The 25,806-nt window shown below is 36.6% G+C and overlaps 1 protein-coding gene across 2 annotated transcripts; it reads right to left on the bottom strand.

Moving 5' to 3' along the window:
• Nucleotides 1-9,194: 9,194 nt before the first annotated feature.
• RMI1 (RecQ mediated genome instability 1) lies at nt 9,195-25,735 on the bottom strand. 2 transcript variants are annotated; one of them, XM_037796853.1, is made up of 4 exons: nt 25,473-25,735; nt 20,243-20,308; nt 11,968-12,064; nt 9,195-11,226 (listed from the first exon to the last, which is right to left on the bottom strand). In XM_037796853.1, the coding sequence occupies exon 4, from the start codon at nt 11,188-11,190 to the stop codon at nt 9,313-9,315; it is 1,878 nt and encodes a 625-aa protein (XP_037652781.1). In that variant the 5' UTR covers nt 11,191-11,226; nt 11,968-12,064; nt 20,243-20,308; nt 25,473-25,735; the 3' UTR covers nt 9,195-9,312. The 2 variants fall into 2 exon arrangements, with proteins under 2 accessions (XP_037652781.1, XP_037652782.1); XM_037796854.1 differs by having other exon boundaries at nt 25,575-25,734.
• Nucleotides 25,736-25,806: the final 71 nt, after the last annotated feature.

Below are 25,806 nucleotides of genomic sequence, written 5' to 3'. Positions count from 1 at the left end.
GAAACAGGTACTGCTATTACTTCCATTTTCAAGACAAGGAGACTGAGGTATGAAGTGATAAAGCAACTTATCTAAGGTCACACAGATATTAAGTGGCAGTTGGGATTAAGGTTCATTCTGACTAAAATGTCTGAATTCTCTTCTTCATGCTATATTCTGCCTACCTGACTTTCTATTGAAGTTACCTTAAAACATTGCAGGTTTTTGTTGAAAAGCTCAAAAAAAGCCTTTCACATCTAGTTCAGAGGGTCACAAAATATCTCTGTCAGGGCACCCTTAGTGTGTGAGTAACTTTTTTCATGGCACCCCGGGTTAAAAAGAAACACATAACAGTTCCATTTATAATGTAATTAGAGTCAAACAACTTAATAGTAGTAGCATGCATGGTATTGGACAGATGTCGCTATGTTTCCCTGAAAATTGAAAATTAAAAATATCCTGACCCTGCAGGTTCACTGGAATGCCAGGCACCTCAACAAACAGTTTGGGAACCAGGGATCTAATTAATCATTAAGAATAGGGAAGGAATATAAAGTGAGGTTGAATATAGCAACTCAAATTAAATTATATCCAAGGTGTCAGTCTTGTCTAAAACTGTGAGGTTTTTAGAAGCTGTAGTCACAGTTTTAATGGTGCTACTATAATATGAGAAATCTCATTATATTAGATCATGTTGCTCAGCCTTTGGTTTTGCCTTTCAAGCCATGAACTAAAGTATTCTATTTTCTTCTCTGAAATGCGTCAAAATTGTGTTTGATTCAGATCTCTATTCTACAAGATGGCTTCAGAAAGGAGTCATTGCTTGACCTATTATTAATTAAAAACAGTCATGATTTTAGTTTATGATTTAAACTCAAAAGTCAATGGGGTATACTTGCAGTTGTGAGTAGAAATGATGTATCACTTCAGAGAAAGTTAGGTAAGAAGCAGGCATGCCTTCATCGCCCTTTCTTACTCTGCTAGCTGGATGGCAGAGCCACAATATGGAAGAAGCCTGAATCACTCCTTGAAGAAAAGCCACCTGCTGATGAGGAATATCCACATTGCACCATTAGGTAAAGAAATATACTTCTATTGTGTTAAGCTACTGAAATTTTGGGTATAGTTTCATGGCTTCTTACATAAGTTAACATAATCCAAACTATTCGTGACACAATTGGGAATGCTTTTCAAATGTTACTATTAAGTATAATGCTGAAGGTCCTTTGAAACATTCTGTTCATCACCTTAAGTAAATTCCTTTCTGTTGCTAGGTTTCTAAGAGATTTTATTAACAAATATAGATGTTTACTAAATGCCTTTTTGTCAATAACTGTAAAGAGTCTGAGATTTTACTCTACTTGCAGGCTAATAAATTAACCCACTACTGTTTCATGGATGCTGGCAGAAGATACAACTTCTGGGTCAGAGACAAAGGATTTTATGACTCATGACACAGCAAGCAGCATGAGTTCACCTTCACATGGGTTTCTCTTGCCCCACAAGTCCCATTGGGTGATCTGGAGTGGGTTTACGTCTCAGCTTACTATGCTGGCCCGCAAACAAATCTGCACTCTACCCTACAGGGAGGCATTAATTCTATATTCCAGGGATGCTTGGTATGCAAGAATCCTTGAAATAGCCCAGAACAAAATGAGCGACTGTGCTCACCAGGCATGCCAAAACCCAGAGACCCAAGGAAAATTGTCTCCCAACACTTTACTAAATTGTACTGCTGTGGTTTTTAATTCCTCCTGCTTTATTACTGTCAAATCTTAGTTGGCCATATTATAATAAAGAACTTGGCTGGTCTTTGATCCCCATTCCTGGAAGATATCCTCTAAATCTTTGAATTTTTGTAAGATTAGAGTGTACTTTGTTATTAATGTGCCCCCTCCCCCAGCACACTATCTTAAGGAGGTGACAGGGTGGGGCCAGACACTTCCATAGGCTTGGGGGGAGAAGGGGCTGGCCACGCCACAAAGACCAACTATGTGATCAGGGGGTTGCACCAGGTTTTATCAGCCTGACCTTCCAGAAAGGGGAGGGTTCAAGATTGAGTTCAACCACTTGGGCATTGATTCCATTATTCATGTCTACAAAATGAAATGCCATATAAACTCCAGATACTTCTCCATGATTGAGAAGATATATTGCTGTACCAAGACTGGGAGAGGACACAGAAGCTCAATTTTAGGCACTCCCAGACCCTGCCCTATGCATCTCCTTTTGATTTCTTCTTCTTTGTATACTTTTGGCTACAATAAAACTATAATCATAAGTATAGTGCTTTCAGTGATTTCTGGGAGTTATTCCAGCAAATTACCAAACCTAAATGGGAGGAGGAGGGGTGGAGCCTCCTCCCGAATGCCTCTTTGTTGCTCAGATGTGGCCCTCTCTCTCTACCTAAGCCAACTTGGCAGGTGAAATCACTGCCCTCCCCCCTAGTGGGATCAGACACCCAGGGGAGTGAATCTCCCTGGTTTCTACCCTCCATCCCTGAATTTGTAGCCAGTTGTTCCAAAGCTCGGGTGGCCTGGGTACCTGAACTTGGGGCTGGTGACTGAAGGGCCTTCTTGTAAAGAATTGCCTTTAACTTATGGAGTCTGTTCTAACTCCAGGTAGAGTCAGAATTGTATTATCGTTGGAGACCAGAAATCACTGCAATATTTGAGTTAGTGTCAGAAATTATGGTAGTCATTTTACAACTCTCCTGAAGGATTTTAGCCAAAGCAGAGTTCACTTTAAATCTTGCCCACAGACAAATATTTATAAAATGTTTCACACTAAATAATTCCCAAATTTTAAAATCAATACTGTCCTTAAAATGGATTAACCACTTTAAAAGAAAATCTTTTTTTTTTATTTTAAGGTATTGGCCTGCCCCACCGTGATGGTTGCTAACATGCCCACAGACATAGGGGACTGGTGGTTTGATGGGTTGAGCCCTCTACCACAAGATTTGCCCTTGGGAAGACTGTTGCTGCAAAGGAGAGGCTAGGCCTCCCTATGGTTGTGCCTAAGAGCCTCCTCCCGAATGCCTCTTTGTTGCTCAGATGTGGCCCTCTCTCTCTGGCTAAGCCAACTTGAAAGGTGAAATCACTGCCCTCCCCCCTAGTGGGATCAGACACCCAGGGAAGTGAATCTCCCTGGCAACATGGAGTATGACTCCCGGGGGAATGGAGACCTGGCATCGTGAGATGGAGAACATCTTGACCAAAAGGGGGATGTGAAAGGAAATGAAATAAACTTCAGTGGCAGAGATTCCAAAAGGAGCCAAGAGGTCACTCTGGTGGGCACTCTTAACGCACAATACAGACAACCCTTTTTAGGTTCTAATGAATTGGGGTAGCTGGTGGTAGATACCTGAAACTATCAAACTACAACCCAGAACCCATGAATCTTGAAGACAATTGTATAAAAATGTAGCTTATGAGGGGTGACAATGGGATTGGGAAAGCCATAAGGACAACACTCCCCTTTGTCTAGTCTATGGATGGATGAGTAGAAAAATAGGGGAAGGAAACAAACAAACAAACAGACAAAGGCACCCAGGGTTCTTTTTTACTTTAATTGCTCTTTTTCACTTTAATTATTATTCTTGTTATTTTTGTGTGTGTGCTAATGAAGGTGTCAGGGATTGATTTAGGTGATGAACGTACAACTATGTAATGGTACTGTGAACAATCGAATGTACGATTTGTTTTGTATGACTGCGTGGTATGTGAATATATCTCAATAAAATGAATAATAAAAAAAGATACTATGGTATCAGACATTAGTGATTAAGGAAATGTAAATTTAAACCATTATGAGATACCACTATACAACCATCAAAACAGCTAAAATTTAAAAGATTAAAGTGTTGGCAAAAATTTGGAAGAACTGAAACTCTTATTTGAGAGAGGAAGTGTAAAATGGTACCGTGAACTGTATAATAGTTGCTAATAAAATTAAACATACACCTATCTTAGGTACTTTGTACTCCTTTAAATGTTACTGAACTCCCATGTATTGTGGAGCCACTGGAATTCTGTGCAGAATTGCAGATAAGCAACACCTCGTCATAACCTAGTTTCAGTCCAGGAGAGAGAGCTTGTCAGAATACACAAGCTCCCCACTCTCTAAGCCACCCCCCCCCCATGTGAAATGGAAACTTAACATCACTCAATCAGAACATTTTCTCCATCGCCTCCATGTTTGCCCTATATAAGTTTCTCCTTTATACTCCCTCAGTGGTCTGGTTCCTGAATCATTTGTTGCCCAAGTAAACTTTAATAAAATGTCTTAAATGTCTCAGCTTATCTTTGAAGCTTAATTTCATTTGATGTCCATAAAGAAATGTGACATTTCTCACACATCCAAATTTGGGGGGCAAGATTCATACCTATTAACAGTTGCGGTTTTTGTCCAAAATCATATTAATACAAGACTAGAATTTGGTTGTCTATTAAAATGACAAATATTTCTTGGGTATTGGATTTGCTCTTACCTAAGGATAGAAAAGGCTATTCTTCTCTACAATCTGCCCAGACGGCAGAGATTCTGTAATTTTCAGTGCTTTAAACTAACTTTGTTATACTCTTAACCATTAATTAGAGTTGCTATAATTCTAGTCCCTAGTAGAGGACAGAAGGATGTTTGGAGACGCTAAGCTAAGAGATAAAACCAGAGTTTGCCCCGGAGATGGAAGCTAGTCCAGACACCATCGGCCTTTCTTCAGCAAAGGTATCCTCTTGTTGCCTTAGTTTGGATACTTTTTTTTTTAATTCAGTTTTATTGAGATATATTCACATACCATACAATCATCCATGGTGTACAATCAACTGTTCACTGTACCATCTTACAGTTGTGCATTCATCACCCCAATCTATTTTTGAACATTTTCCTTACACCAGAAAGAATCAGAAGAATAAAAAATAAAAATAAAAGAACACCCAAATCACTCCCCCCATCGCACCCTATTTTTCATTTAGTTTTTGTTCCCATTTTTCTACTCATCCATCCATATACTGGATAAAGGGAGTGCGATCCACAGGGTTTTCACAATCACACTTTCACTCCTTGTAAGCTACATTGTTATACAATCATCTTCAAGAGTCAAGGCTGGGTTGGAGTTTAGTAGTTTCAGGTCTTTACTTCTAGGTATTCCAATACATTAAAACCTAAAAAGGGTTATCTATATAGTGCGTAAGAATGTCCAGCAGAGTGACCTCTCGACTCCATTTGAAATCTCTCAGCCACTGAAGCTTTATTTCATTTCATTTCACATCCCCCTTTTGGTCAAGATGTTCTCAATCCCACGACACTGGGTCCAGATTCATCCCTGGAAGTCATATCCTGTGTTGCCAGGGAGATTTACACCCCTGGGAGTCAGGTAGTTTGGACACTTTTATGGCCATAGAACTGTAAATTTGTAGCCAAATAAAGTCCCTTATAAAAGCCAATCCATTTCTGGTATTTTGCATAACAGCAGTATTAGCAAACCAGAACAGGAAGCAAGTACAGTAAAACATACATGATACATTCCTGTAAAATGTACAGGAGCAGGAGAATTCATGAAACACTTCAGTGGGCACCTGTGCCAGTTTGAATGTACTATATCCCCCAAAATGCCATTATCTTTGATGTAATCTTGTGTGGGCAGACATATCAGTGTTGATTAAATTGCATGAGTTTTTCCCTGGAGATGCACCCCACCCAACTGTGGGTGATGACTCTGATTGGATAATTTCCATGGAGGTGTTACTCCACCCATTCAGGGTGGGTCTAAATTAAATCACTGGAGCCATATAAATGAGCTGACAAACAGAAGGAACTCAGTGCAGCTGATAGTGACGTTTTGAAGAGGAGCTACAGCCAAGAGGGACACTTTGAAGAAGCTGAGAGAGTAGCTGCAGATGAAAGATAGTTTGAAGACAGCTGTTGAAACCAGACTCTTGCTCTGGAGAAGCTAAGAGAGGACAAATGTCTCAAGAGTAACCGAGAGTGACATTTTGAAGAGGAGCTGTAGCCTAGAAAGGAATGTCCTGGGAGAAAGTCATTTTGGAACCAGAACTTGGAGCAGATGCCAGCCACATGCCTTCCCAGCTAACAGAGGTTTTCCGGACACCATTGGCCATCCTCCGGTGAAGGTATTTTGTTGATGGACACTTTATGGCCTTAAGACTGTAACTGTGTAACCAAATAAACCCCCTTTTATAAAAGCCAATCCATTTCTGGTGTTTTGCATTCCAGAAGCATTAGCAAACTAGAGCAGCACCTAAAGCTTAGGCCAAGTTTGGAAACGAATGAATTTGGAAGGGGGGAGGGAATTAGGGAGTGTGGGCACTATGCACATAAGTAAAAAAGCATGGGATATATCCCCCTATATGTTTGAAGAACTACAAATACTTTAGTATGTCTAAAATTTAGGGGAAAAATGAGGCTGAAAAGGAAGGCAGGGGCCAGATCACAAATAGCCTTACACACTAAATAAGAAGTTGGTACTTCACCCTGTAAGGGGGTGGCAGTAGGTTGATACAAAAGGTTTAAGAGAAAACAAGCTATGGCCATCCTGCAGCATTGTGGAGAATGGTTTGTGGGCAAAATAAGGCAAAGACCATTTAGGAAACTTCTGGAATAATCCAGACCAGATACAACCAGAGCCAGAATAAAGGCACTGAGAACCAGTATAGAAGGATGGTCAAGTATGATGCCAGCCTTTAGCAACTGAACATGAAGAGAACAATAAGGCCTAATTCGAACTTTCAAACACCATTCTGAGTACAGGAGAACATTTAGGAGAAAGGTAATGAAAGATAATGTCATGCCATTTAGATCTCTATAGTAATAAGAATTATTCAAGCATATAGACAAGATTACCAGCAGACTGTATCAGTAATAACTGTCCTTGTGCTCTCAACTCTGATTATCATCCTTCAAACAATGGCAAAAAACATTTTTCTACTACTTCCGTATCATATTTTTATGTACGTATGTATGCAGTATAATGAAAAACTTGGCTGGTCCTTGTCCCCGGGTCCTGAGGGTGTAATCTCCATGTCCTTGTAATATCCCATGTTAGGAGTGACTTTTCTTATTCATAGTGGACCCAGGACCACACCTTATAGTTCATATGCTGAGACAACAGGGTGGGGCCAGAAACACCTGTAGTCTGAAGGTGGGGGCTAGCCACACCAGATTAAGCCGGTGCTTAGGGGATCGGGGTTTTAAGCTGTCAGGTTAGCCCAACCTCCCCAACCTCTGGGGGTGGGCAGGGGGGCTACAGATTAGGGTTCAACTTTGTGGACACTGATTCCACCAATCATGCCTATATACTGAGATCCTATATAAACTTGTGACACTTGAAGCTCCGGTGAGCATCCATGACTGATAATGACATCACTGTGCTGGGATAGTGACGCATTCTGACTTCACGTGGAGAGGATAGATACTTGCTGTTTGAGACCCTCCCAGACCTTGTCCTATGTGTTTCTTCTTTTGGCTGCTTCTTATTTGTATCCTTTTACTATAGTAAAGCTAGAATCATAAGTATAGTAATTTCAGTGAGCTCTGTGAATCATCCTAGCGAATTACTGAACCCAAGTAAGTGGTGGGAAACCCCCCAGTTTGTAGTCTGAGCCCCAGAACTTGTGACTGGTGTTTGAAAAGCAATCTTATAGAGGACTGCCTGTAACCTGTGGGGTCTGCCCTAACTCCTGGGAGTTAGTCAGAAGTGAATTGAGTTACTGCAGTATTCACAGTTGGTTTAAGAAGCCGTTGGAAGTTGACAGAAGTTTTTCCAACTTTAAAAATTTATTTATCTTATTTCCAGATATTTTCCTATTGCATTATTTTCACTGAAATAAAACACAATGTTTTCATTTTGTTATTTAAGTATTGGTTTAATTCTTAAAATTCAAGGCACTTTCTCCCCGCTACGTGGGACCCGACTCCCAGGGTTGTAAATCTCCCTGGCAATGCAGAATATGACTCCCGGGGATGAATGTGGACCTGGCATCGTGGGACTGAGAGTATCTTCTTGACCAAAAGGGGGAAGCAAAATGAGACGAAATAGTTTCAGTGGCTGACAGATTTAAAATGGAGTCGAGAGGTCACTCTGGTGGACATTTTTATGCACTATATAGTAATGTATTGGAATAGCTAGAAGTAAATACCTGAAACTACCAAACTCCAACCCAGCAGTCTGGACTCCTGAAGACAATTATATAATAATGTAGATTACAAGGGGTGACAGTGTGATTGTGAAGACCTTGTGGATCACACGCCCTTTATCTAGTGTATGGATGAGTAGAAAAATTGGGATAAAAACTAAAGGACAAATGGGGTGGGATGGGGGGATGATTTGGGTGTTCTTTTTTCACTTTTATTTTTTATTCTTGTTCTGGGTCTTTCTGATGTAAGGAAAATGTTCAGAGATAGATTGTGGTGATGAACGCATAACTATGTTATCATACTGTGGACAGTGGATTGTATACCATGGATGATTGTATGGTGTGCGAATGTATTTCAATAAAACTAAATTTAATTAAAAAAAAAAAATTCAAGGCACTTTGAATGTAAAATTTTAAAGCTAAAAGATTAATAAAATAACTTTGCCTTTCAAAATCAGCACTTCTAACAACGCTAAAGGAATGCTTATATAGAGAGCTATTCAGAAAGGCGATAACTCCTAATGACATTTTAATTAAATAAGTGAAATACTCACTGGATCTTAACTAAGTTTTCAATATGCCATTTGAAGTAAACTATCTTTGAAAATAAGGGTTATTTTAAATCATTCAATATAATTTCTGAAATAGTATCTAGATAGCATAAGACTTGACTTAAATATACCAAACAAATATCTACAATCAGCAAAATAAAAACCAGTAAAGCAATCTGCATCTGAAAGCCTGACATTCTGACCCACTGGATTTTAAATTTTTTTCTAAGTACAACAAGATAAGCAAATCTTTTTGGGTACTCAACATATTAGAATTAAAACTACCTATTTATAATTATTAATTTTCAATATTATGATTTATTAGTGAACACCAAAATGATATTTTTAGCAATCATCTTAAGTGAAATGACAACTGGAAACAAACTTCTCAACAATACTGGGTCATCAATTCCTTCAACAGTTTCTGTTTTAAAGAATAATTTACAAAAAAAAAAAAAAAACTAAACACAATAAACATGATTAAACATTTTTAAACTAAACTAAAATAAGTTATGAAATTTTATTCTTCCTTTTTACAAAAAGAAAATTTCAAAAACAAAAGGACAAATTCAAGTCTAAATATTTCCTCGTTGCTTTGAATTGTTCTCTAATATGATTTTAGTAAATTATTTATTTAATCGCTTCTTTAGGTTCTCAAGGTGATCCACATTAACATCTTGTAATGCCAGTACCATTGCTTTAGACGTGGAGGGATTAAATGAAATAGTCATTAAACAGCACAAATCTATTAGATCTCTCTGACATTTCTGCAAACCTTCCAAGAACTTTTGGTACTGAAAAGGGTCCTTTTTCAACTGTTTCATTTCTGGTACTGAAAACCCTATTAGGCTGGTAAGTATCTCATCTATAAAGTCTACATCTAGGTATGCAGTACCATCAGAAACCTTTGCAGTTATACTCCAAATGCCACCAGAACTTGAGAGATTCCCAGTTAAGGTTACAATAAATGCTTTGACTTTCACTGTTATAACTTCCTTTGGTTTGCTGGCCATTAGAACAGACAAATAGATAAACGGTGGAGAATACATATCCATTGTGATAGAAAGATTAGTGCTATTCTCTGATGATTTTAAAGAACAAGTCTGTAAATGGTGTTCATTTTCCTCAGAAATTTGTAAAGTTCTTTTTGGAACATAATTAACCAGCTCTCTATTTAATATTTTATGAGTTAAGGAATGCCCATTTGAACTGCTGATACTTTGTTTTACTTTATCATCCGTCTTTGAGTTCTGATTTTTATTGGTAAAATCAGGGGATAAGGGTACATTATGATGAATTGAAAAAACGTTACTGTCTCTAGCAGATAGACAAGCAAAAGATTTCTCTTCATTAGTCACTTGTTCAGATAAGTTTTTTTCATTCCAATTATTGTTTTCAATTTTGCAAATCAAAGAAAAATTATCCAGAGTATTAGATTTATGTGAAATTCTCTCTACACTTTCATCTGTGTTTCTGTTCAAAGCTAACAGCTGTGATTCTTTTATCTCCACTTGTTCTTTCTGGACAGTTTCTTCTAAAAGCAAGACCTCTTCCAATGAAAAGTCATCTAATTCTCCATCAATGAGATGCATAGATTGATTTGGTGGTTCTTCCTCTGGTCTTGGAGAAACCATAAATCCTGGTTCAAAACTTGACTTTCTTGTAGCAACAGTATTTGAGGAGCTACCTGTGCTGAAACATCTTTCCAAAGAGGTGTCATTATCTGCTGCAAGCCCATCATTTTCATTAAGACTTGCTAAGAGTTCTTCATCAGAAGGTTCTAACGCAGGGTCTAGAACATCTGTAATTCTGGGGATGCTTTGGTTAGAATTATTTGGTATGTCTGAAACTAAAGGATCAGGTTGTTCCCCAATTAATCTTGCAAGTACTTTTTCCTGGGCATATTCTTCTAAAAGGGCATCTACTTCACCTCCTAACACCTTAACATTTTCTGGTTTCAACAAGAGAACACCAAGACGGAAAGAAATGTTCCCATAAATCAAAATTTTTGTACCTGGAGAAAGGTCACTATGAAGAGCTGGAATAGAATGATACTCCATTCCCTGCATTTGTACAATCCCATCAGTTAACTGTAGCATCAACATTCGTGAAGGCTTTGCTTCCCAAGGTTTTTGGGTTACTTGTGTTTCAGCTGTTACTTGATCATTTGTTGTATTCTTTCCTCTCAACTTCTGTATCTGGGAATAAGCAGGCTGACTTACATCAACCAATGAATTAATCTGCAGGGCATAAAATCCATTCAGTTCTCCTCTTGGAACTTCTAAAATGCCCTCAGGCAAAAGAGGGTGCTCTAAATCTCTCAGATCAGTGAGGAGCCATTGTTCAAACACTTGTTTATTCATTTGTGCCTGACTCAAATTAGCATTATTATTTTCTTCTTGGATCCAGTTGATACAAGCTTCCAGCCACATTAGAGGTACTTTAACATGCCACGTAGCTGAAAGCCAGGTTTCAGCTCTTAATGCAATACCAGCTACACTCATTTCTTTTAAGTAAAAGGAATATTATGCATCAATTACCTGAAAAAAAAATTATAATTCAGTAATTTAGATAGTTTCTATAATTCTCTACAATGCACAGACAAAACTACACCCTGCAGGTTTTTTTTTCTTTAGTATTTTAATATTTTTTTACTTTCTACATAGACAAAAATCAACCACCACAATTAATCAGATGGTATAATGGTATAATGAGAAAAGTAAATGGTTTTGAGACAGATATACCTAGGTTTGAAAGCTGGCTCTGCTAAATTATAAGCTATGTGAACTGGTATAAATTTCTTCTCTAACCCAGTTTTCTCATCTGTAAAATATCAATACTACCTTGTATCTTAAGGGGTGGTATGAGGATTATATGAATGATACTTGTAAAGCATAATGTAAAACCTATGGAAGGTACTTGGTAAATAGTTGTTATTATATAACAATAATATTCTAATCATTTAAAATTTGGTTAAGAAGCAATGTTCACTAAGGTTCCTTTCATATCTATAACGCATTCTCTATTAAAACGTTTACTACCTGTATTTAGCCATTTAGCACTTAAATTTGTGATCTAAGGATAAAACTAAATAAGTAACAGAAGGCTTTGAAGTGATATAAAGCCTTTTATTTATTTGGCTAAACATCTTCAATAGTCCTACATGGTAAATACACTTACTCAGCAAAACACAGAGGACTAATGGCCCTGTGTTCATGCTGATGAAGATGTTTAAGAGCTAGAATTTATAAAAGTTTTTAAATGTCCATAAGAAAACTTACCACTTGGGACAGAAGCACAGGATTTGATGACAGGATTTGGAGCTGGTTGTTTGGTAGAGTACTTGTAACCTCTACTACTCAAAAATGGTTCTGGGAGCTAAGACAAGAAGCAGTAAGAGTTATAAGAAAGAAGCTGGTCTGTTTATGAGTGCAGAGTTTGATAGTATGGCTCTTGGGGATCTTGTGATCAGCAGAGTAGGGGCAATACTGAATAAAAACATGAGGTCTGGAGTGAGATAATTACCAACAAGTAACCTTGAGAAAGTTACATACTCTTTCTGTTTCCTTATCCACATTCTTACCTCATAGGCCTACTGTGAAAATTAAAGGAGATCAGAGAGAAAGAATATAATGTAGCAGTTCAAAGTACAGCTCTGGTGACAAACTATTTTTCACTTATAAACTCTGTGCCCTAGACAAGTTGTTTAACTTCAGGGTAACGTACTTATTTCATCTGTAAAGGGAGAAAAATAGCATTTACCTCATAGGTTTGTTATGAGGATTAAACTGTTTAATATGGATTAAACTGTTTGACATGGATAAAGCAGCACCTGGCACACAGTAAGAACGTAGTAAATATAAGCCTACTATGGTACCTGGCAAAAAAATAATTGTAGTTACAGTTATTTTAGATTGAATGACAAGTCCCTACTTTGGATAAAGTCCTGGAATGCTATGAAATTACTGAACTGATAGTTTTTGAGAGTTCTCAAACAGGAAAATAATGCATCTGCTGTTTGAGGCGCATGAACCTTGACAATGTTAATGTGACCCACCTTAACCTGCCCCTGTAGCAACAAAACTATTCTACACTGTATCCAAAAAACAAAACACAAAAAAACAAAAAAAAAACGAAACAAAAAACCAGCCGAAGAGAAATGCAGCACGTGCCTAAGAAGCAGAAGGAAACTAAAACATCACAGTTTATTGCTGACCCTAAAGCTGCTGGCTGAGCATTTTTTCATCTATTTCTCAGTGACAAAGACCCCTTATCTTTTCCTCTCAACTTTTCCACCTCTTTTGTTCCATATTTGTTCTCCCATTAGCCTACAGACTCAAGATAGCTCCATCTTCTCCCTTCTCACTCTCGAACCTGAAATGATTTCCAAATTCAACTAACACAACTCTGTCAAATGGTCTCCTAGCTTCTAATCTCTCAAATCCATTCAAACTTTCACATGACTAGTAATTGTCTTTCTAAAAGGCAGTTTGGATTATCATTACTCCCCTGCTCGAAAACCAGCCCAGGTTTCCTATTCCCTACAAAACAAAATCTAAATTCCTTACTATGACATCTTAAATACTCCATGCTCTTATCTGTCACTCAGTTTCATCTCCTGTTAATGATGATCATGCTACCATTAATTTGGTGTTTATTATGTGTGCCATACACTATGCTAAATATTTTTATACATTTTCATTTACTACAACAATGCTATACTATTATTCCCATTGTATAGATGAAGAAATGGAAGCTAAGAGAGGTTAAGCAACTTGCTCAAAGTCACACAGTCTGAGCAGATTTAAACCCAAATCTATCATTGCGCTTAGCTAGTATAGAGCACAAATGGTTTACATGTAAACTTACAGGGCTTTAGAGCCTTAAGAATTGCTCTCATATTATCTCATTTAATTGTGCCCTATATTTTTTCATGCATCCCACACTCCAATCAGACTAAACTACTGTATGATCCTTTCCCAAAATACCATGCCCTCAGGCTGCATCCTGAGCCTTAAAAGCCCTTATCCCTTCAAGATATATGGAAATCCTAATCATCCTTCAATAATCATGTTAAACGCTACCTTCCATGAAGACTTCCCACCTATTTCTATATTCCTGCAGCATTTGTGTGTGCTGGTTAAATGCTTTGTTACATTGGTTACCTATCTATACTCCTTAGTAAATATATAAACCCCTTGAAGCTGTGCTTATTTATCTTTGACTCTCCCTCAGACTCCTGGGCATAGTGCTTTACAGTCAATATATACTGAATGAATTAAGTTCCTTATCTTGAAAAAAGTAACTTCCTGACAGGCCCAAATTCCCAAATGAGTTTTGATGAACAAACACTACTGAAGGAGAATGATACTATTGACCTTTGGTGTATGAAGTGTGGATATAAAATAATGCCAGTGAATTTTGCCAGTACTTATGAAAATGCTTCATTTTCCTTGAGGCCTATCCATGCATCACTCTCTAAAACTAAAGAAATGCCCAGGAGTTCCCAATGCAGAATACAGAGACCTACACCAAGGGATTACCTCCTGACCATACATACCAGAAAAAAACTATATCCTAAAGGGTCTACAGTAATAGACTTCATCAAAATTTAAAACTTTTGTACATTAAAAGGACATTACCAAGAAAGTGAAAAGACAACCTACAGAATGGGAGGAAATAATCACTAACTATATATCTGATAAAGTTTTAATATCAATATATAAAGAGGTCCTAAAATTCAACAACAGAAAGACAAATAACCCAATGAAAAAATGGGCAAAGGACTTGAATTGCTACAAAGAAGATATTCAAATGGACAATAACCACATAAAAACACTGAACATCATTAGTCATCAGGGAAATGCAAATCCAAACCACGAGATACTACTTCACACCCACTACAATGGCTACTATCAAAAAAAAGAAAAACAGAAAATAACAAGGGTTGATGAGGATGCGAGAAAGTCGGAACCATTATATATTGTTGATATGATTGGAAAATGATGCAGCCACAATGGAAATCAATTTGGAGGTTCCTAAGAAGGTTGAACATAGAATTATCATGTATCCCAGCAATCCCACTTCAAGTATATACCCAAAAGAATTGAAAGCAGAAGGTCAAGCACATATTTGCATACCAATGTTTACAGCTGCATTGTTCACTACAGCCAAAAAGTGGAAGGAACTCAAATGTCTGTCCATCAGCAGATGACTGGATAAATAAAATTTGGTGTATATATATATACATATATACATACACACATACACACACACACACATACAATAAAGCATTTTTCAGCTGTAAAATGAATGAAGTTCTGATACCATTACTACATGGATGAACCCTGAACATATGTTGAGCAAAATAAGTCAGACAAAAAGAGAGAAATATTGTATTTTGCTTATATGAAAGATAGAATATGCAAATCCATAGAAACAGAAAATTGAGACTAGGTTACCAGGGATTGGGGGTAGGAGAATGAGGAGTTAATTTAAAAAAAAGGAAACAATTAAGATAACAGCAGAGATAAATGAGAATAAAAAATAGAGAAAATCAACAATACAGAGAATTTGGTTCTTTGCACAGATAAAAAATTCAACAAAACTTTAGCTAGACTGACAAAGAGAAAAATAAAGAGGACACAACTAAAATCAGAAATGAAAAAGGGACATTACTACTGACCCCCTGAAATAAAGAGGACTTTAAGAGGATATTATGAACAAATGTACGCCAACAAATTAGATAAAATGGACAAATTCCTAGAAACATACAAACTACCTACACTGACTCAAGAAGAAATACAAAATATCAACAAACCAATAACTAGTAAAGAGACTGAATCAGTGTGATTGTTAAGTTCATGTGCCACTTGGCCAGGTGATGGTGCCCAGCTGTCTGGTCAAGCAAGCACTGGCCTATCTGTTGCTGCAAGGACATTTCACAGACTTGTTGATTGCATCTATGGCTGATTACATCTGCAGTCAGCTAAGGGAGTGTCTCCTGCAATGAGATATGTTTAATCTAATCAGTCAGAAGAGAGAACTTTTGTCTCTGCTTCAGCCAGCCAGCCTCTCCAGGAGAATTCATCGAAGACCTTCATCAGTTGCCAGCTTGCAGCCTGTCCTACAGAATTTGGACTCATACATCCCCACAGTTGTTTGAGATACTTTTATAAAATCTTATTCTATTTACAGATATCTCCTGTTGGTTCTGTTTCCCTAGAGAATGCTGACTAATACAATTAGTAATTAAAAATCTCCCAACAAAGAAAAGCCTAGGACCAGATGGCTTCACAGTGGAATTTTACCAAACATGCCAAGAATTCTGCTCAAACTCTCCAAGAAGATTGAACACAAGGGAATATTTCCTAATTCATTTTACAAGGCAACATTACCCTCATACAAAAGCCAGATAAAGATACCACCGCAAAAGAAAATTACAGAACAATACCTTGTAAGGATTTAGATGCAAAAGTCTTCAACAAAATACTAGCAAACCAAATCCAAGAATACATTAAAATAATTATTCTCTTTGACCAAGTGGGATTTATCCCAGGTATGAAAGGGTGGTTCAGAATAAGAAGTTCAATTAATAAATACACTACATGAACAAAATGAAGGAAAAAAAAATCCACATAATCATCTCACTTGATGCAGAAAAGGCATTTAACAAAATTCAGCACCGCTTCTTGATAAAAACACTTTAAAAACTAGGAACAGAAGGAAACTTCCTCAACATGATAAAGGACATATATGAAAAGCCCACAGCTAACAACCTACTTAATGGTGAAAGTCTGAAAGCTTTCCCTCTAAGATCAGGAACAAGACAAGGATGCCCACTGTCACCACTGTTATTAAACAATGTACTGGAAATTCTTGCCAGAGCAATTAGACAAGAAAAAGAAATTGGAAATTGGAAAGGAAGAGGTAAAACTTTCTCTATTTGCAGATGACATGATTCAATACACAGAAAATCCTGAAAAATCCAAAAGAAAGGTCCTAGAGCTAAAAAATGAATTCAGCAAAGTGGCAGGGTACAAGATGAACAAACAAAAATCAGTGCTGTTTCTATACATTAGCAATGAACAATCTGAAGAAGAAATCAAGAAAAAAAATTTTATTTATGACATCAAGTAAAACAATCAAATATCTAGGAATAAATCTAACCAAGAACATAAAGGATCTGTATACACAAAACTAAAAGAAATCAAAGACCCAAATAAATGGAAGAACTTTCAGTGTTTGTGGACTTGAAGACTAAATATTGTTAAGATGTCAATTCTACCCAAAGGGATTTACAGATTCAACACACTCCCAATAAAAATTCCAATAACCTTCTTTGCAGAAATGGAAAAGCCAGTCATCAAATTTATACGGAAGGGGAAGGGGGCCCAAATAGTCAAAGCCACCTTGAAAAAGAAGAAAGATGTTGGAGGATTCAAAATTCCCAACATTAAAACTTATTACAAAGTCACAATAATCAAAACGGCATGGTATTGGCACAAGGACAAAGATATAGACCAATGGAGTCAAACTGAGAGTTCAGAAAGCAACCTTTGTATGTATGGCCAATTGATTTTTGACAATTGCAAAAAATAGTCTCTTCAACAAGTGGTACTAGAAAAACTGAATCTCCATTTGCAAAAGAATGACAGTGGACCCCTACCACCCACCTATACAAAAATTAACTCAACACTGATCAAAGACCTAAATATAAGAAAGCATTCTATCTCTGTATCTGAATTTCTTTTGCTTATAAGGACTCCAGTAATCAGGATTAAGATCCAATCTCATTCAGTTGGACTACATCTTAATGAAAAATAAATCCTTAAGAGATCCTATTTATAATGGCTTCATACCCACAGGAATGTGGATTAAGATTAAGAACATGTCTAAATTGGGGTACACAATTTAATGTACCTTACTCCTTATTTCCTTCCTGGATTATCTCCTTAATTTTGGTAGGAAGAGCACGAGGTAAAAAAATGAAATTCTTGAATTCATTTTCAAAAAATTTCAAAAAATACATTAATCATTCTTGACAGAAGACAGACACTAAGATAAAAGTTAACTTGCAAAGAGATTTTTGAAGAGAGAAGAAAAAATTTGAGGACACACTGGATTGCATCCATTTTCACATCAAAATAAGTGTTTCTTCAGCTGGGTTGGAGAGGCATAAAGAGATGACTGAAGAATATTTGGAAGGCAAGCTATCATTCAACTGGGAATTAATAAGAGGTCATTAAAACATTGTCTAAGAGTTACAATGGACAGAGCAACTCAAGTTAGAAGCATATATTTTAATGGGGCCAATTACCTGTGATTTATATTTGAAATAACTTGTTTACTTTGCTTCTGATTACAAAATTAGTATATGCTTACTGTAAAAAATTTAGAAAAAAACTTAATGCTAAGAAATAACTACTCTTACCATTATGATGTATATTCTTTCAGATTTTTTCTATGCATAAATGTAAATATTAAGACTTAAAATATCTTTTTATCATTCAATGTAAATAATGACATGTCCAGTGTCAAAAAATGAGAAAATACTGAAACATATAGAATAAAATACAAAACCCTAATAATCAAATACTTAATGTATACCTGTATGTAAACATACATTTTCTCAAATAAAAATAAGATCATGGTACCAAAAAAAGGTACAGTCACTTTGGAAAACAGTTTAGCAGTTTTCTTAGAAAGGAAAACTAAACTCACCTATGATCCAGCAATCTCTTATTTACTCAAAAGAAATGCAAACTTAAAAACCTGTATGTGAATGTCTTTGGCAGCTTTATTCAAAATCATCAAAACATGGTAATAACTCAAATGTTCTTTAACTGGTGAACACATAAACAAACCGTGGCATAGCCATATAATGGAATTGGCAATAAGAAGGAAAAAATTACTGATACACCCAATTTGACATGAATGTCAAATGCATTTTGCTATGTAGAAGAAGCCAGACAAGGACGCCAGACAAGGATTGTTTAATTCCATTTATATGACGTTCTGAAAAAGGCAACACCACAGAAACAGAAAATAGTACAGTAGTGGCCAAGGGCTGAGGGTGAGGAGAGGGATTGGCCACAAGGGCACAAGGCAATTTTGGGGGTGATGGAACTGTTCTCTATTTTGACTATGGCAGTATTGCCTACATGACTATATGTGTTTGTCAAAACTCATAGACTGAACCTTGAGGACATTATGCTGAGTGAAATAAGTCAGACACAAAAGGACAAATATTGGAAGATTTCACTAATATGAACTAATTATAATATATAAACTCAAAGTCATAAAATCTAGAATATAAGTTACCAGGGGACAGAATGAGGCTAGGTGAGCAGTTGCTTAATAAGTACAGAATTTTTAACTAGGTTGAACTTAAACGTTTGGAAATGGATAGAGGTGAAGGTAGCATGTTATTGTAAGTATAAGTAATAGCACTGAATTGTATGTGATTGTGGTTGAAAGGGGTTGTTTAGAGTCACATGTGTCACCAGAAGGAAAGGTAAAAGGTTAAAACATGGGAATGTATGACAGAGTGAACCTTGTGATGGACAATGTCTTTGACTAACACTACAAATATAAATAAGTTATTTCATGAACCAAAACAAATGTAAGACACTTTTACAAAGAGTCAATAATAAAGTGGTATATAGGGAAAAATGTACCTATCTGCGAACTATGGACTACAGTTTACAGTAATATCTTACTATTCTTTCATCAACAGTAAAAAAAATGTACCACACCAATGCAAGGGATCAATGATGGGGGAGATAAGTGATCTGGGGTGCTTTGGGTTCTCTTCTATATTTTTATTTTTGGAGTAATGAAAATGTTCTAAAATGGACTGTGATGATGACTGCACAACCATGTGATGATACTGTGAGCAACTAATTGTATTCTTTGGATGGACTGTATGGTATGTGAATATATCTCAATAAAATTGCATTAAAATTAAAAATAAATAAACAAAAAGGCACGGAGGCTGTTAACCTCTTTACTCCACTGTGAGGGAAGGCAACTTTTAGCATGATTCAGACACGTCTAGGTGTCTGCCCCCAACCTATGAATACCCAAGATAAATTCTAAAGTGTAAGGGCCTAAGTATAAGCCCAATGTGGTCAAGGTGAAAGGGATTCTGTGCAATGGGAGCCTTTCAAACATGGTTCTCAGAGATCCCCTAGAATTAGATGTCAATACTATGAACATTGTAAAAATGTGTTACCTTTGGAGTTCTTTAAATAAAAATAATTTCATCTTTCCTGATCATAAATTTACTGTCCAATTTAAAAGAAAAAAAAAAAACATACACAAAAAAAAACTCAACTCATTAGACCTATACATTCCTTTGGTTGGTTAACACCAAAAAAAAGAAATATAACTAACTTTCAAACTAGCCGAGGAAAACAAAGAATAAAGAAAACAATCAATCCAAAAGAAGACACAAAAGGAGGGAGGCATTATAAATAGAAATAATAAAGAAGATGATAGAAATAGATGTAAATACGCCAGCAATCATAATAAGCATAAATAGATTAAACTCACCTATTACAATAGATGCTCTCAAATTGGATAAAGCAAATCCAGCTGTAAGCTTCATAAGCAAGAGACCTAAAACAAAATAACACCAAAATTTGAAATTAACCAAAATAAAGTCATGTTAAAACATCCAAGCAGAAAATGATTAATTTTAGGTTGTATATATGTTACCAGAATACAGCTGTACAACAGAAAGAGTAAATCCTAATGTAAGCTATGAACTATCATTAATATAATGTTTCATAAATTCTAACAAATGTACCACACTAATGCAAAATGTTAATAATAGGGAAAACTTTGGGGGTATGGTATATGGGAACTCTGTACTTTCTGCACGATTTTTCTGTAAACCTACAACTGCTCCAATAGAAAGAAATTTGAGAAAAACTTCCAATTGTGATTCCCTGAGGCCACAGCTCAGTGACATCTTATCCTAAATATCAAGATATCTGTAGTTATATAACCTAGGAATCCAAAGCACTATTTTATTGCATCTGCTTTTGTCACTGTTTTTCATTTCAAAAATTAAGCCAGGTCCACAACTCTTAGGTGCACTGAGTTACCTATGTTCCCTACTAAAATTTAAACATCACAATGCTGGCAAACAGACCTAGTAAAACTTGCAAAGATAGTACAGTAATATGATAATAGTCATTAGGTATGTAAACTGAAATCAGAGGTTATAAATTGTTCAAGTGGATTATCAAACATACATGCCACAATTACCATTAAACTGCTTACAGAATGTTTTGTACCTGAGTACAGTCTATACCCCTAAGTTACTATATGCAGCTATATAACACAAATGATATCTTCTATCGAACCTGTTATATGCTAGGAGATAATACTGATGAGACTTCTAGATGGAAGAAGGAACCAGGAAGAAAGGAAGAAAAACTGATTAGCTGTCAATTGAAAAAGTCAAGGCTGCACAGAAAATGAAAAGTTATAAGGATGAATTTCAGAAATATTAATTCTATATCCCATCAGGGATGGATATATGAACAAAGAATTGAAAATAAGGGATTGCTGAAAATAAAAATTAAAACCTCTTATTAAAATGTTTTAAACCTTTTTCAAAATACTTTCAAATCTGCAATATTATCTAAACCTCAAAACAATCTTCTGTGGTAGAAAGGATAGGTATTTCTATCTATTTGATAAATGATGAAACTGAGACACGAAGATTAATGGTTCACGAAAAATTTCACACCTAGTAGCAGACCCAGAATTAGAACTGGAATTCTGCTCATCTTCATTCCTATCCCTTTTTCTAGACTCTGTTGACTCAAGCTCAGAGAGAAAGAATATCCAGTCCCTGATTTGCACAAAAAACTCACTTATAAATGGTCATTCTTCAAGGGTACCACCATTGTTATTACAATGAACAGACTTTTCTCTGGAATCATTTAAATAGCAAGCTTTCCTAGGGCATTCTAAATTATTTCATTTATAAAGTCAATTGAAGTAAAAACTTAAAAACATTACTACATTTATCTTTGTGGTAGTTTTAAAACAATGTTATGGTTAAGCACTGTTTTTTCCTTTGCTATAATTATATTAAAATACCACATAAAATAATGAAATAAAATCTGCAAATATGTGATATTTGAATGCTCAGGTATCAGGGTTTTGTTTTGTTTCATTTATTTTTATTTATTCCAAACATGCAATTCTTTGTTTGTGCTGCTGAACACAGCAAATGACAAAACACCTTTCAGCTCACAGTTGAGACAAATTCTAAAGAACGCTACTCAGTGAACCACAACTAAATTGCTTCATTAATGCGTGCAGTTCTAATTAATAACTGTCTCCAAGCACTACCCTCCAGAATCTGAATCTCTACTTACATAGCTAACTGACACAATACAATTTTATAGTAATGTTATTATAACCAGGCAAGGAAAAAAATTTCTAATGACTGAAACCCCAAAAGATAACCAAGACATTTTTAAAGCAAATGTGGTAAGAAACATTTAATATTATATATACAATAAAGCTATTCTAAAATATTTTACCAAAAAATCAAGAACTTTGGAGAAAAAAATTGACTGCTAAATGCACATTTGTTACACAGAATGCTTCATTTAGCAGCAAAGTCAAGTGGAAGGTATGATTTATCTGGAACATGAATAAAGTTCCCCCAATGTATAATAGGATTTTCCCCCTATAGTTTGGAAAGAAAAACTATAAAAATTTTTAATTAAATGGAAAAAGTATTATCATATGGAGTCTATATTACAAATGTTCAGACCGGGTTTCAATAGCCAAGACCTTTAATAATTTCTTAAATTTTATTACTTTTAATCTAGCCCTTTTGAGAATTCTGAACATTTCTATCTTTCCCTTTCTATGGATAACCACAGTCACTGCAGGTAGAAACAGCTCAGAGGGAAATCAGCTAGAGCAGCACAACTTCCCAACTGCTAATATACAAAGGACAGCTCTAACCCTCATGTGCTCCACTATCCAAGAAAAAATAAATATAGAAAAAAATCGTTTTTAAATTGAATATTAAGAAATGTTCATAACATATGACCTACTTTTTTTAATTTCCAGAATTTATCTTAAGGAAACAATCATAAATGAGAAGGTTTATGTGGCAGAATGTTTATCGTTATTTTCACATTGTGGGGGAAAAAATCTAAATGCTCAAAAATAGAAAAATAATTAAATATATTGCATTATATTCATAAAATGTAATGCTATGGAGTCTTAAGAGTAATGTTTTTAAAGGAATATACTCCTCTGTTGTTAGGGAAAAGGCCAGATATAAAATTACATACTGTTTAATCCCCATTAATTTCATAATCAGGGGAAAATGTTTTTTAAAACTTGATTGATACTTTGTGCATACAAAGCTTGGCTGACCACACTAATCTACATTGTAGAGTTTGACTGCAGTTATCTGAGCAGCAGAAGAGAAAATTCTATCACTCACCACTGAGGTTTAGGCATACTTGATTTATGTTATTTTTCATCAGTCTCACATATTCCAATTTTTTTTCTTGAAGTAGAAAACCAGACAGAAGTATCATGCTTTTGGACATTCCATGTGGTAAACAACCTATAGCTGAGACTTAAAAGCACTAACAACTATTTAAATCATAACCACTCTGTATCCACTGTCTTCATCTAAAAAATAAAGCTATGTGTATGTTTTAATTTGTTGAAGATGACTTCAACGATATCTCAGATCTTTGAAAATTATGGGGGGAGGGGGAGGTACTGATATATAATGACTGAAATCAGAGGAGTAATTAGTGGAGCTGTTTTTGGATCCTCTATAAACTAATGTAAGGGAAACAGAGAAAAATCCTAGGCTTAGAAATGTAAATCCCTATCCTGCCATATGACCTTGGAAATATTCCTTCTCATCCATAAAACAAGGATAACCACAACTTATTCACAGGACTGTATTAAGCATTAAACTGTGCAGCCCAGGGTCTGGCATACAGCAGAGAACTCAGTAAAAGTTATAAATAATAAATATTTAGAGTAATAATCTGGATTGGTTAATGTATAATCTCAAATTAGTCTATCTAAAATAAATTCCACAACTAAGCAAATCTAGCTCTAAATTCATTGAAGGAGTCCAAAAGGATCATGCAACTAATTATAGCAGGCAGGAGTCAATGAATGTATCAGTCAAGCTGGCAAGTCCTTAAAAAAGCCCAGGTATAATACTGTTGGGTACAATACTTTTAATTTTAAACAGAATGAAAGGATAATTTTGAGGAAACCAGGAAAAAAAAATTAAGGGAAAAGAGGGAAGGAAGAAAACAAGTGGGGAAAACAAAACACCCACCCTATAGTGGTGTCTAGAGAAGGTGAACACGAGTTCACCAGGATTGCATCACTAAGGGTCCAGTCAGAAGACAGTAAAACTGGGAAGGTTTCCCTACCTATATAGCTGCTTTAGACAGCGGCTCAGCGCTTATCACTTCTTATTAATGGCACATGATGGCTGCAACAGAAATACTAACTTGAAATACAGCATCATTATTACAGTACCCTAACGTGTGCATATTTGTAGTGAAATGTCTCAGGTTTTAAATGACAGACTCAATTAAATGTTGCAAGTCCTGGCTGGTAGACTAAATCTCCATAATCCAAGTATTCCCAGCCCTTACACAACATTAAATTTTGGTTGAATATTTAAAAAAAACCTGAACTATGTAATTTAGAACCAAAATGTGAGTTAAGTTGTACTTTCCAAAAAACGCCTATATACTTTTCATGGTGGAGGCCATTAAAAAAAAATTACCACTTAAAAGAAACCTTTTATAACTTCCCAAAACTCCAGACACCATGCTCTATTTATTAACGTGCCCTCCCAGCTAGTTCATGAAGTCCACGGTTCCTACCAACATGAGTTTTTTTCTTAATCAGGTAAGTAAAAGTTGATAGATGGTCGTAATCATAGCAACAGGGGAATCAAGTTACAGCAGCAATGAACCAGCACAAATTCCCCATTACAAAAAAAGAAAAGTATGTTCTACAAATGATGGATTTAGTTTTATATGGAAATTATGACATCCTTTTTATGCTCCAATATAAGTCTGGGATTGTTGGTATAGGCTGGAAAGTTGGAGAGTCAGGATGTGGAAAGTGGTAACACGGCTGCTTTTCCCAGATTGTCACCGATTCAGTTACCTTACGTGTCTTAACAAAAGAAATCATCAAAGCTTGGCACAGGAACCTTAGAGATAAATTAGCGAACACAAAGCAAGTATAAATTCAACACTCTAGAAGAGTAAGCTCATTGAGGGCGGGGTTTTTGTCTGTTTTGATCATTGCCGAATCCCCTGGTACAAGGGAAGTGCTTTAAAAGACTTGAATGAACGGAATGCGGAGGTCTAAAACGTTTTTTGCGTCGCAATATTCGTTTCCTCAGATCTTTCACGAAATAAAACTGCAAAGCCGACACTGTGAAATACCGATATTATGGGCCTGATTAACAACAAAAACCACCAAATAAGCTCGCGCGTCAGAATGATGGTTCTCCCGAGGGTTTTGATTGCGGGAGGCTCCGGGCCGAAACCAACGTTCTCCAGGACTCCGGTGGACCGCCCGCCTTCCCCGGCTCATGCCCGAGCGGACGGAGTACGCGAACCTTCAGCTGAGGCGAGGGCAAAGCTGGATGGGCGCCGGGACTGTTACAAACACCAGGTTTCTGAGGCGTTGGCCGGGCCCAGCGGGCGCAGGTGGGCGACTGGAGGCGGCCGGCACTTACCGACGCGCGGCTCGCCCCGCAGCGGGGAGAGAGGGCGGAGAGGGAGGGTGACCCGAGTGTAGACTGTGGGGACCGGGGAGTTCGTCTGGGCCTGGCACCGACCTTGCGTCCCGCCTTCCCCTCGCGCAACAGCGGTCCAAAGGCCGCGCGATTTTGAGAGCAGGAACCGCCACGGCGCGCGCCCTAAGCCTTTTTGCCTCTTCCCGCTCGGTTTGCCGCGCACTCACACCCCTCCTCCAACCCTAAAAGAGTCCCTCGGCACAGGAAAACGCCCTTTCCCCGCCCCCTCCCACTGCGCGTGAACGAAGTAGCCTTTAGATCTCGCGAGAGGTTC

This window comes from Choloepus didactylus, chromosome 10, assembly GCF_015220235.1.
Source record: "Choloepus didactylus isolate mChoDid1 chromosome 10, mChoDid1.pri, whole genome shotgun sequence".
NCBI classification, from domain to species: Eukaryota; Metazoa; Chordata; class Mammalia; order Pilosa; family Megalonychidae; genus Choloepus; species Choloepus didactylus.
The sequence above is the reverse complement of the archived record's forward strand: the minus strand, read 5'-3'. Positions and strand labels throughout refer to the sequence as shown.